Source organism: Sturnus vulgaris, chromosome 7 (assembly GCF_052056855.1).
Source record: "Sturnus vulgaris isolate bStuVul1 chromosome 7, bStuVul1.hap1, whole genome shotgun sequence".
In the NCBI taxonomy this organism is placed as follows: domain Eukaryota; kingdom Metazoa; phylum Chordata; class Aves; order Passeriformes; family Sturnidae; genus Sturnus; species Sturnus vulgaris.
This window is the reverse complement of record NC_142249.1, coordinates 22,530,158-22,542,296: the sequence shown is the minus strand read 5'-3', so window position 1 is coordinate 22,542,296 and position 12,139 is coordinate 22,530,158. Positions and strand designations below refer to the sequence as shown.

Sequence of the window (12,139 nt, the reverse complement as noted above, 5' to 3'; positions counted from 1 at the left end):
TTTCTGGGGTGCTCTCAAAAGAATAATGATTCATCTGCTTTTCCATTTTGCAAAGAATGGATGGGCAACCTCGGAAATAGCTCATGAACTCATGCTTAGGTTCAATAGTTTGCAAAGCTATTGCATATTGTAATCTTGAAATTCAGATATGAGGAAAGGGAAGTATTATTCAGGCACAAAATTACTGCCACCAAAAAAAGAGAAAAATTATAACCTAGGAGAAAATGAAAAATATTTTTAATAAGTTAAAAGTGAAATATTATTTATGTCTATAAAAAAATAGCTACCTTCAACTGCTCCCTACTTCATCAACAGTATGGCTGTTAGAGGAGATAAACTCAAACCTCCACAGATTTATTGGCTTTCCTGCTGATTGTTTCAAATATTACCTCTTCCCCAACAGTAGGCAGTTATTTTACCATTTTCATCTGATACATGGAGCTCACCATAATTAACTGCCTTGGGAGTTTGAGGATTAATGCTGTGCTCTCCTGTATGGGTCTTAGGATGCAGGGTGCCTGAGTAGCAGGGAATACTTTAAGTGGAATTACCACTCCTAGAAATTCAGCTGCTGGTAGGGTTTTCCTCCAAAAGGCTGAATGTATTATGCACGCTCTTGAGGCCACTTCACATATTGCAAGATGTTCATTGCAATCTATGCATTCATTTATATTTCATACTAGACAGTGTTTTTCATGCATTTGCAAGTTCAGAACAAAGTCAAAACTAAGGTTTAGAACCTAGCTAGTATTGGATTATAGTATACTATGCAAGCAATGAAAACTACCAGTGTTTAGAGCTTTTGGTAACAATCCCTCCAGATCTCTGTCTGTCTTACTATCTAACAGCTCACCAACTGTCTGCCTGGAAAGATTAAAGGGCTCTTCAAAGACAGATCAAAAAGTTCACCTAAGTGTAATGTGATTCCATTAGTCCAACCATTCAGGATGCTCGTGAAAAAATCACTTCGGTTTATGTTGCTCAGTAGCAAGGGAAATATTAAAGCATTTGAAGGCAGCTAACTAGCAAGTGTTTATTGCTAGAGGACTGCAAGGACCTAGACATGATTCTTGTAGTAAAAAATAAAAGAAAACAGAAAGATCAACACCAAACCTGGCTTCTCTTCCGAGGAAGCTATTGGACACTGATATGGCAGAGACATTAAAAGCATTTAGAAATGTATTATTTATGAAGAGGCTGTCACTAGGAATTTATCAAAGGGAGATTAAGGATCACAGATTTGTCTGAACTCTTAAAGTGTGTTGCTGAATCAGTAGATATAAAAAACAGTGGAAATTATCTCCATTTCAACATTTGATACTATGATAATTTCCAACAGATCAATTTGCAGCCTCACCATCAGAAAACACAAATTAAAGAGAGCAGTACAGGACAACAGAAGGCCAAAGCAGTTCTGCTTTGAAAAGAACACTGCTTTGTGTTTGTGTAGGAGACTGAAAATGGTCTCCTACAGCATCCCAGTGAACAGGGATCCTAGTGAACAATTTCTACCTGCACTTCCCACAATTTAAAGCAATTATTAACACCACTTGAGCTCTGTGGTTCATATGAGTTCTGAGCCCCAATACTGTATTAATTCTTTATTCTATACAGACATCCTAGGTTTAGACTGGTTCATGTCATTCTAGACATTACGGACATTAATCAGCATTTGGCACCAGGCTATCTTGTCCCAAAAAACCCAAATGAACAAACAAACAAACACAAACAACAAAAAATAACCCAGAGAGAGATTTGGTTGGGACCAAAACTTTAACAACTAACCAATTACCCTAGGTTATTCAAAGGAATGGCAGAGACATCAGGGTGTTATATTCCTGATTGACTTCTACCCACAAATAACGACTTTAAATGTTTACCCTTGCTCAAGCTGAAAAAAAAATATCTCAACACATTTAGAAAATAACAGCAGACCCCAAGTGTCTTCACATTAAGATCAATTAACATGGAGTATTGATATCCAGGGGTCACAGGCAAACACTGGAAAACTGAGAATTGGAAAAGTAATACACAAGTTGTAATATTTCTTTAGGTAACTGATGGAAAAACTCACACCCAACAGAAGCATTATATTTTATGAAACAGGAGTACTGCATCCAAATAGAAAGTGACATAAGTTAGTGCTAGAAATCTACCTATATCAATTCCAATAACACATTATTAAGCTCCTGAATTCTCAATTACTTGATATGGATATCTGATCCCCAGGAAACATTTTACATTCTACAGTCAGTGATAAGAGGAAAAATAACAAAAAAAGGAAAAATACAATAACTGTGACAATTGGTTTTATTGATAAATTAAAATATTAATACAACTGAAAAATTGTACCTTTTCCCAGAAACTCATGAAAAAAAAAAAAGTGGTTGATCTTTCAAATTGATTTTTCTTCCTGTAGAGGATGTGAAAAATGCTTAGGGAAACCGCTGCATGTTTAAAACAAACTAAAAGGATAAGTGAACAAAGTAAAAGGATATTCTACTTTCCTTTCTGAAAGGATAAATAGAATATATTCGTATAATTAAATACTTATCTATTTCAGACCTTGACTCTTCATGTGCCTAATGGAGTAATCATTTAGGAAGGTGAGGGATGAGAATATACATATTTCATCACTTCCCCTTCATTTTGATGATCCTGAGCATTCTAAACCTCAGTCTATTCTCAAATGAACATTTAAAATAAAAATTTAGACCTGCTGCCCAACACTGCTAGTAGGGTTATTTAACAAGCCTGAGATATTACAGTAAATTGTTCTCTTAAATTCTCTATACAAAAGAATGAGAGTACTAGTTTGAAGAAATCATTTCTCTGTGACTGAATGCAGAAATCAAGTGCTAGTTTTCAGACACAGGTTTTGACAACAGTTTGATAATCATCAAGATATTGAAGACAGCTCTAACAAGTATCTTCATCACACTGGATTAGATTTGAAATATAGGGTCTATGCAGAAATAAGGCAGGTCATAGTTTACTATGCATATTATTACTTTGCAATCTCCTTTCTCTATCAGATCTTCACAAGTCCTCCTGTCCCAAGCTCAGCTATGAATTATAAATAATGTTCTGACAAAACTATTAAGAAGATGAAATAGCAGCCAGGCTACTTCAATACCTTGTATCTGAAACCTGAAACAAGAAGAATATATTTAGAAAAGACTCCCTAATGTGCTGGAGTTAGGTTCTGAAATAGAATACATCTAGTTTGAAGAACCTCAATAAATCCTTATTTTGACATACTAACCCCTGGCATAGAAGTTAATGCCAAGGAAATAAAGAACAGCAAGTAAATTACTATTGAAAACGGGAATATTATAAACACTGTTGCTTTTGCAATTTCTGATTCAAAATCACAATTGGTTTCTTTTGTTTTCTTCTTAGCTAGAAAGGAAAGTCCTGAAACTTTGATTCAGATCTTTAAGGGGCAGAGGTTTTTTCACTTATTGTATCAGGCAAAACTCAAACAAATCCTACTAAGAACCATATGGATTTCTCATTTTCACACTTAAGTAGGAACTGGTGGACTGCAGGTTGAAAAAAGGAACTTTCTTTGAAGGCAGTTGCCAATTCTACCTTTCTTTTCTTTAAAATAACTAAAAATGATTACTTACTTTATCATGGCTGTAAGACAGGCACATTCACTAAGACACATGAACACACATATGCATGTGTGAAGAATAATTTGTACACTTGGAGAACTTCTTATACCACATATTTATAGTTCTGCCATAAACCACAGCAACAGTGAATATTCACCTAACATACTTTCTTTTTCACCTTGAACCTTTGTGTTTTCACCACAACGAAAATTCACCATGGGGGGAACTTCCATGAAACCTGCCAGCTTCATACAATACACTCCTCCAGTGCATCTTTTAAATCCAACATAGAAAGTCTAAAATAACTTAGGTGCAATTAGACACAAAAACTCATTAGCTGCAGGTGCACCTCGAGCTTCCACAAGTCCCGGCAGTCTTATCAGTGTAAGTCACCCTTCAGTGCATTAGCTCTAAATGAGCCAGATGTGTTGAAATATTTAAGTCCTTATTTAAGCCCCTGGGGATTTTAGAGATATTCTTCCACTTGTAAGCATTTGCATATCTTGCTAAAGAGGTACTGAGTTATGTACACATATTGAAGGCACATAGGCTTCTACAAAATGCCTTAAAATAGTCAGGTTTTCATTAAATCTATATGTTTTCTTTCTAAGATAGCATATGAAAAGTAAACACAAAGTATTTAGTCTATCTAATTTAGTTGAAATTAACTGGTAAGAATCTGTGAAAGCATTTTATCATTAGAAAGTCTATGAGTACACTGAGCTTTGGAATAAATAAAACTGTGATACATTTAACTAAAAATTCAATTATTTCACTCAATTTGAACCACAAGAAAAAAAAAACAACTTCTAAAAAAATTTCCTAAATATTACAAAAACCAGTGCATCCCAAAACATTACTGATATTAAATGACAAACCTAAGGTGCCTTCAAATGGTAGTGCTATTCCAGTTACCCAACCTATACTGCTCTTTCAACACAAAAATATATGCAGTATGTTTTCCACTCATGCAGCTCTATCCCATTTTCCGACTGCAGTAAGATGAGTTGGAATTAGTTGAACAGAAGTCATCACTTCATTCAGTTTCAAAGATGACTAATCTAACAAGACAAAGGAGGAACAAGCAAATACAGAGCAAAACCTAGGAAAGCAAAAGGATATTCACTGTGTAAGTCCATAGCTTTTCTAGGAATGTGGATTATCAGTGCCACCATAAGCTAAGTGTACTAACAAACTGTGCTGGTGCTTTTTCATTGTTCCATGTTGGTATTAAAGTACCTTCAGCATCAGCAGACACCATACTGTAAGACAGCTGTTTCAATTTCAAATGCTTTAATACTGTGATTAATTTTAACTTTATATTATTGCTATACTATGTTACATATATTACTTACTGTTTAACAACCCTAGAAATCATGTTATTCTGGATTTGGTCAGATACATGTTCTCTGAATTCACAGCCAGTAACTTATCCACAACCTATCCAGCTTATGCTGAGCTTTCTTTGTAAATCTAGATGCCAATTTAAATTCTGTATACTTACCAAAGTAATTGTATCAAACTACTATGGCATCTATTGTATTCACACTTTTAAGAAAATATTCAAGCTGCTGATGAAAAAGCTTGCTACTTTCAAAACATGACCTCATTACAAAATACAATCTGTTGGGTTTTCAGGTGGTTCTTCTAAACACATTACGCCTTTCAGCAGGAAGTTTTTTTTTTAACTGACTAAAAACTTTTCCTTTGGTTACTAAGTGGACATCTCCAACATCAAAGACTTTTAGCAGTAGTTTATGTGACATGCATTTAAAAGTGAAGAAGTATCTTCCATGATGCTCAATGTATTCAGAGATACTTTTTTGTCAAACACATCTTTAAAAAGGTGCATTAATATAGTACAGGACAACTGCACATTTCTTGATGGCATGGTCATCAAGGCTTTTATTTAAGAAGTATTCAGGAAGGGAAGGGGGTGGTGGTTATGTATATACTGCAATTTAATAAATATAAATACACCTTCACGTTCAGAAATTTAAGCAAGGACTCCAGAAAATTAACTGTAGTCTATGGCTTCATTGTAATTATATGCACATTGTATATTCCAGTGGAGTAGGACTGCAACTACGTGATTTTCAACAGAATTGACTGTCGATATGATTTGAGTTTTCCTTATGGTATCAAAAATATAATGAAACATTACCTGATGAACATTTACCAGCCAATATACATGTATTGCATACAGAGACATATTATCTCAAAAGGAATTTTGAAAGTATTTCAGATCTAACATAGATATTTCAGTATTGCATAAATATACCTCATCAGCAAGACACTACTGGCTCCAAGGCTCATACCCTCTGGAAACATGAACTCTAGTTTGCTTTTAAACAAATTCTCTGTTCCAATTCCCATTATCTAGGGACCTTCTGTGAAACAATGCTAAAGGAAAAGAAACCAGCCAATCAGAGCCAAAACCAAACATGCAAGCTGGGATTTTTCCTTTTCTGCAGAACAGCTACAGGTGCAGAACTTAATGGACATCAGAAAGGAAACCTTCCTGGGAAGCCTGTGTTAAGTGAAGCAAATCCAGCAAGACTCAAAAGGTGAAGTGTGTTGACATTTAGAAGTAAATTCTATAGAACTTAATGTGCCAGCTGGTAAATTCTATACACTAACAACTTCAGCTCACACATGTCACGGCCATACTTTCCACAACGGCTTTTACTGACTCCTATTTAAATGTCTTTTCAGAGGATCAACCATTATGCCAACAAATTGTTGAGTTCAACATCAAACCAAGTATTTTCACCTTCTTTTTTCCAAGTCTCTACATGCTTCAACATCCATGAAAAGAATCTACAGGAACAGCTTTCATGAGACTATCTCAGAACCTTGTTTTCATTCAGGTTACAGAGGCTGAATTTCTGCCTGCTTCAGCTGAAACATGAAAGGTAATTTATCACCTGCTTTCAATCTGGAAACTAACGGAATCAGTTCTTCTGGTGAAGAAGGTTAACCAAGCTCTTCTATACTATTCTCTTCTTCTATATAGAAAGATTTTAAACCTTTTGAGTGAACAAGGTGCTAACATAATTTTACACAGAAAATTAGTTTTGTAAGCAGATTTACATTTTAAGCACCATCTGCTCTCTTATATGACCTCTGGCTTTAAACTGAAATGCTTAAGATTGCACTGTTAAAGTGAAATACTCTAATGAAGTGTAAATTTAATTTTTTACTTAATTAAAAGCAAAGTCACATTTTGCAGAACTCTTCTTTCAGTAAAATGTGAAATCTGAAGTAATTTTCTAGGAAGGTAACAATGTCCAAACATATCTGAAAACTTCACAGATGAAGCAGATACAAGATTATAACATAAATTCACTCAAGAATTTGAGCCTGTGGAGCTTGAGGTAAGTTATATAACAAAAAAAATCCACCATATAAAAAATATTAATATAAACTGAAAATAAATTAATGAAATTGAATATAAGTTGATTCATTTCATTATATACAAGACATTTTATTTCCTTAGTTTTTTTTAATACCACAATAAAAGATAAAACATGAAAATACAGAAGGAACCACCATAATCCTAAAAATCAAAGTCTTATGTAATTCAAAACAGGGACTAAGAAAAGAAGTAAACTTTGATCACTAACTAGACAGTGTCTCTAATCAAGCCTGCTAGGGAAAATCTTTAAATATTTGTGCTTCTTCAAGAACCAAAATGCTATCACTATGCTATGGGAATTTGTCACATGAAGGACATCTATTTTCATTTGCCTTTCCCCTATCATGCCCCTTGCAGAATGATAACAAATCCCATTCATGCTGCCATTTTCACAGAAGTACTGATATGTTGCACTGAATGAGAATTTTGCATCACAGGGAAAACGAAGAAGGGAAAAGATTTCTCACTGTGTCCCAGCAGGACTTGCACTGCAGCATCACCAGCTGTGACTCAGAGTGCCACCTGATTGCCCAGGCAGGTGGAATAGCCAACAAATAACAATTATTTTATTAGTCAGAAAAAATGTCCTTTTTCTAAATGAAAATTCTACCAAAAATATTATCAGCAGTATGGTAATGACATTTTTCACACTGGACGTTTAAGGGACAATAAACCAAGGCCAAGCAACTCTTCCTCCTGAACCCTTAAAATAACCATGCCACTTTAAGAGTGCCTACAGCTTGTACCATCTGCAAGCCTGCCTAAAATACTTTTTCTTTACAAATAAAGGTAAAAGATCAGATAGGACTTTTAGTTCTTAGATCAGCTGGAATTAATCTGTATTCTGATCATGCAAAAGCAAAAAGTACTGGCTTCTCTCAGAAGGAGTTTAACTGCAAATGAAGTGAGAACGATTTTAGATAATCTTCCAGGCAAGTCATGAACTTCTGGAGTTGTAAAACACTCTCCCTACCACTGAGGAGTTTGGAAAGGAAATCTTAACCTACTGATAAGAATTTTCTTGACCACAACACAAAAATTGACTTGGTTGTATTCCTCAATTCAGTTGTCCCCAATCTAGCATATACTATCTCCCTCTGATTTTGCTGACTATACATCTACTGGTCTTGAGCATTCACAAGAAAGGAAGAAGATGCAGAGAAATAAGCACGTCCAAATTAATCATCTTTGTAAGGCACTGAATTTCAAGTAGAAGAAAAAAAAATTAAATTAAAGCATTACTATGCATGGAATAGAAAAATAAAGAAACATCTTGCAGCCATCAGAAAACATTTCTGATTACCTTTTTTTTTTTCTACCACAGAAATAACACCACTAGATGCAATTTCCACAGGTCCTGAACATTGTCTTGCTCCTCCTTCTATGAACCCAAACAGAAGACTTACTAACTTCAGAGGTGCCAAAGCATACTCTGCAATATCCAACAAATCATTTTATTGTTTAACAAAAAAATGACGTTATCACAAAAATTCTCATAGAATTGTCAATAATCCTTCAGGATATATAACTATATTATATCACCCCTCTCAAACCACTGAAGTGTTCTGACTTCCAAAAGCCATCCTTGGACTGATATCAAAATTGCCTTGTTGATTGAACTATGCATACATGAAAGCAAAATTAGGACAAAAAAGATTTTCTGAAAACCAGCATCAGAGAAAACATTTTTTCATATCCATTTAACACAAACTTGTCACAAGAGTATAATTGCAAACAAAAATGAAATTTACCTATAACTACATCATGGCCATCAACCAGGCCTGCAGAGAACAGCTCCTGAGAAACGCCATCTGCTGTGTCTGTCCAAAAGGTGAAAGGAATACGTGTAAGAGTCCACAAAAACAACAAAAAGTACCAGTCATCCAATGCGAGTTAACAAAATATGCATTTTAGTTCCAAAACACATGGAGATAGGATTGAATTCAAAATTATCTTTAATTAGGGAGAAAAAAGATAATTATCTTCTCAGCCTCTGCACAGCAAATCACATAAGGTAATGACTGATTCATTGCAAACCCCCCACAGACCTCTCCTGGCCACCAGCATTTCTTCTCTGTTATCTAACTACATCCTCATACACATTTCACAAGTTCAGTATCTTCACAACCAAGGAAATAAACAATACTTTAGTATGGTTTTCATTGTTTTCTTTATGCCCTCCATTGTTCTGCATATCTAGACAGAGACATGGTGAATAGGCTTTCTTGTTTGTTACAAGTGGGGTAAAGGACTTACATGAACAGTCATTATTTTGAGACCCAGGTTTTAAATAGCTTTTAAGTATTGTGACTCAGAAAATTCAAAGCTTTAGATGGATTTTCTATTAACTGCTGTACCTGAGTGGGTTAACTCCAAAGTCCTATGACTAGTATTGCCCTGGATAAAGACCTTAGAAGGCTTAGATGTAAGTAGGCAGAACAGCAGGAACAAACCTAAATTCTAGCTAAGTCTCAAGTGTAATGTGGCCCCAACACCAAACACCCTAATGGAGTTCATGCTTTGAGGCAGTTACACAAAGTTTTATCATTTCTTCACACACAGGTGAAAAGCAAGGTAGGTGAGCCAGCTGCAGTTTCTGGAGATGAGAAGCACAACTGCCTTCTGGCTGCCTCAGTGACTGACCATTAAAAAAGTTCAGGTCTATCCTCTTTATTTTTGACCAAGTAGGAATTCTCAAACGGCTTAAGTAAGTGCTTCCCAAGTAATTCTTTTGGCAAACCGAGATGTTCTCTGCCCAATTAAGTAACAAGCCTCTTCTGTTTTCACTCATTGCCCAAATCAACGAGAAAAGCAGGCAAACAACACAGAATATATCCATGCACAGAACTACTGCACATGAAAGATACTATTATCTACTGTGAAAGAGATACCTCTTCCAATCTGGATTTATTTTTAGGTGAAAGCTCTTTGAAGGCTACTCAAAATAAAGTGAATACTGATTTCTAAGGAATATAAAATAGGTTCATAGTTCAAAGGGTTGCAGTTTAACAAGGATGATACCTTCTTACTCAAAATATTAGCCTTCTGTGCATTTCATCCCAGTAATACTTGGTTTTCTTCAAACAGAGGCAACTGTGCAAGTTCTTACAGCTCTTAGCACCGGAAAGCCTACAGCTCTATAAGTATGCAGTACAGTTTAAAGTTTCAATACCAGAATTTCTTTCTGCTGATAATACCACAGATAGAGATACAGCTCAACTTTCAGCTGAAGGCAGCATTTGAAAAACGGCATGCACTTTATACTCGTTAATAGACTTTCTTTTATTATAAAAGGGAAAGAAACTTTAATATTACTGCCATCACCACATACACTTTTATGGCTACTATATTCTATTTTCTACGATGTTTTCCAAATGTGAGAATAAAAATATTGCTAGGCAAGAGCTTACATACCATATAGATCATTTCAATAAGACATGAAATTGATAAAAGTATGCTGTGAATAAAGTCTTCTAATATATATATTATGCAACCTTGCCACTAGAATTTACATACATTTGCAATTCTTACTCAACTGAGGTTCAATATAAAGCTCTGCACAGTAGGAAACATTCCAGAGAGGCAGTCTGCATTAACCATAAGCAGTAATCCATTTCTGAAACGCCTTTTTAAGCAGTAAGAGAATAATTCAGTTGCAGGAGCCTTACCTCTGCCTGGAGTAAACTCAAACCGTATGTCATTAAGTTCTTTCCTGGAGTTCCTGAAAAACAGTCAGTGCATACATTAAAATGTAATGAAGAACAGAACAACTATTCAGTTCCTATACCCAAGAATACCTCTGGCACAACCACATTTTTGTAGCATGTATTTCCTTGAAAATACTGCTCTCCCAAAGCACCCAGACTGGAACGACTCCACTGCATTTTCATGGCAGTATTTTGGGAAAACTAGCAGAAAAATATGCTTAAGTTGAAAATGCATTCAGTAACATAAAGGATAAAATAAAGTCCTCTGATAAATATTTTTCCTTTTCATCTTCAAAAGATGCTCTGCCATATTGACTCTAATAGTTCAACACAGTTTGAGCCAGATACCTTATCCTCCAAGAACAGAAGATTCACTTGGACTTAAAGCTCCCCATTTGAGGTCACATTTATACAAAGATGTTTAAGAGACAAAGTATCCAGCAAATGTTACATGCTGAAAAGTAGTGGTGATGCACAGTGTTTATAAAAGGGTAAATTGTTTACTCAAAGTGAAAAAATTATTTCACTGACCATCCTTGTATCAGCAGTGAGGTTCCACCTACACATAAAGTGAGCAGTAAAATGTTAAATCCCAAGGTTTCCTGTCTTCCTGCTTGCCACAAAGAGAGTTTTAACTAGTTCAGTGTGTGTGACACAGTCATAAGGGAATTAATAGCAATCTCAAAGAATTCCTTTACAGCCTTATACTGTGCCCCAAACCTCCATCCCATGCATATTTACAGATTCAGGTTTAGTTAATAATTTCTTCCATCAACAAAACATTAGCCTCTGCAAAACAGACAGCCATCTCATTTTTGGAAATGACAAGTCAGCTGAGCACAGGGAGGAACCTAATTGCTGTAGCCTGCTCTTTTTCTAATGAATAGCTCAATCCACTTGAAACGCTAACAGCAACAGGATGTGTTCTGCAGTCCCTTATTCTCCTCAGCAAGGAAACTGTAAGCAAGCTCGTATTTCAGCATACCAGGCCATGAAGACTTGCTGTGGGAAAACTAAATCCAATAGGCAGGCATATTCAGCTGTGACTTACATCTATTATTGCATGCTAAATACTTCTAAGAATATTACAGAGCCAAAACGAGCAACATGCAGAAACACAAAATCCAGAATGATTGGCAACACACACAACAGCAAGATAGCAAACCCTGAAAAATGAGTATGCCACATGCAGTGCTTAAAATGAAAAGTACTCATTTACTGAATCAACGAAATGCTTCAAAGCTGAAGGAGTTTGAGGTTCCCAAAATTCTACTCTAAATAAAGAACTACAGGAGTTTAAGATCACTAACACAAAGCTGCAGTTAATGAAGCTAGCCAGGTACAGATTTACAAAGCTCGTTTACTTCTGCTTTAGAAGTCTGCTGCCATTATAT

The 12,139-nt window shown here is 35.5% G+C and overlaps 1 protein-coding gene across 4 annotated transcripts in view; it reads right to left on the bottom strand.

Moving 5' to 3' along the window:
- The window catches only part of STK39 (serine/threonine kinase 39), an 84,080-nt gene that overhangs the window by 10,670 nt on the left and 61,271 nt on the right, over positions 1-12,139 (bottom strand). For all 4 annotated transcript variants that reach the window (XM_088168087.1, XM_014890905.2, XM_088168088.1 and 1 more), the window contains 2 exons: positions 10,707-10,759; positions 8,790-8,858 (listed from right to left, as the gene is read on the bottom strand). In XM_088168087.1, coding sequence (XP_088024213.1) covers positions 8,790-8,858; positions 10,707-10,759 — 122 coding nt within the window. The remainder of the gene's footprint in view (positions 1-8,789; positions 8,859-10,706; positions 10,760-12,139) is intronic.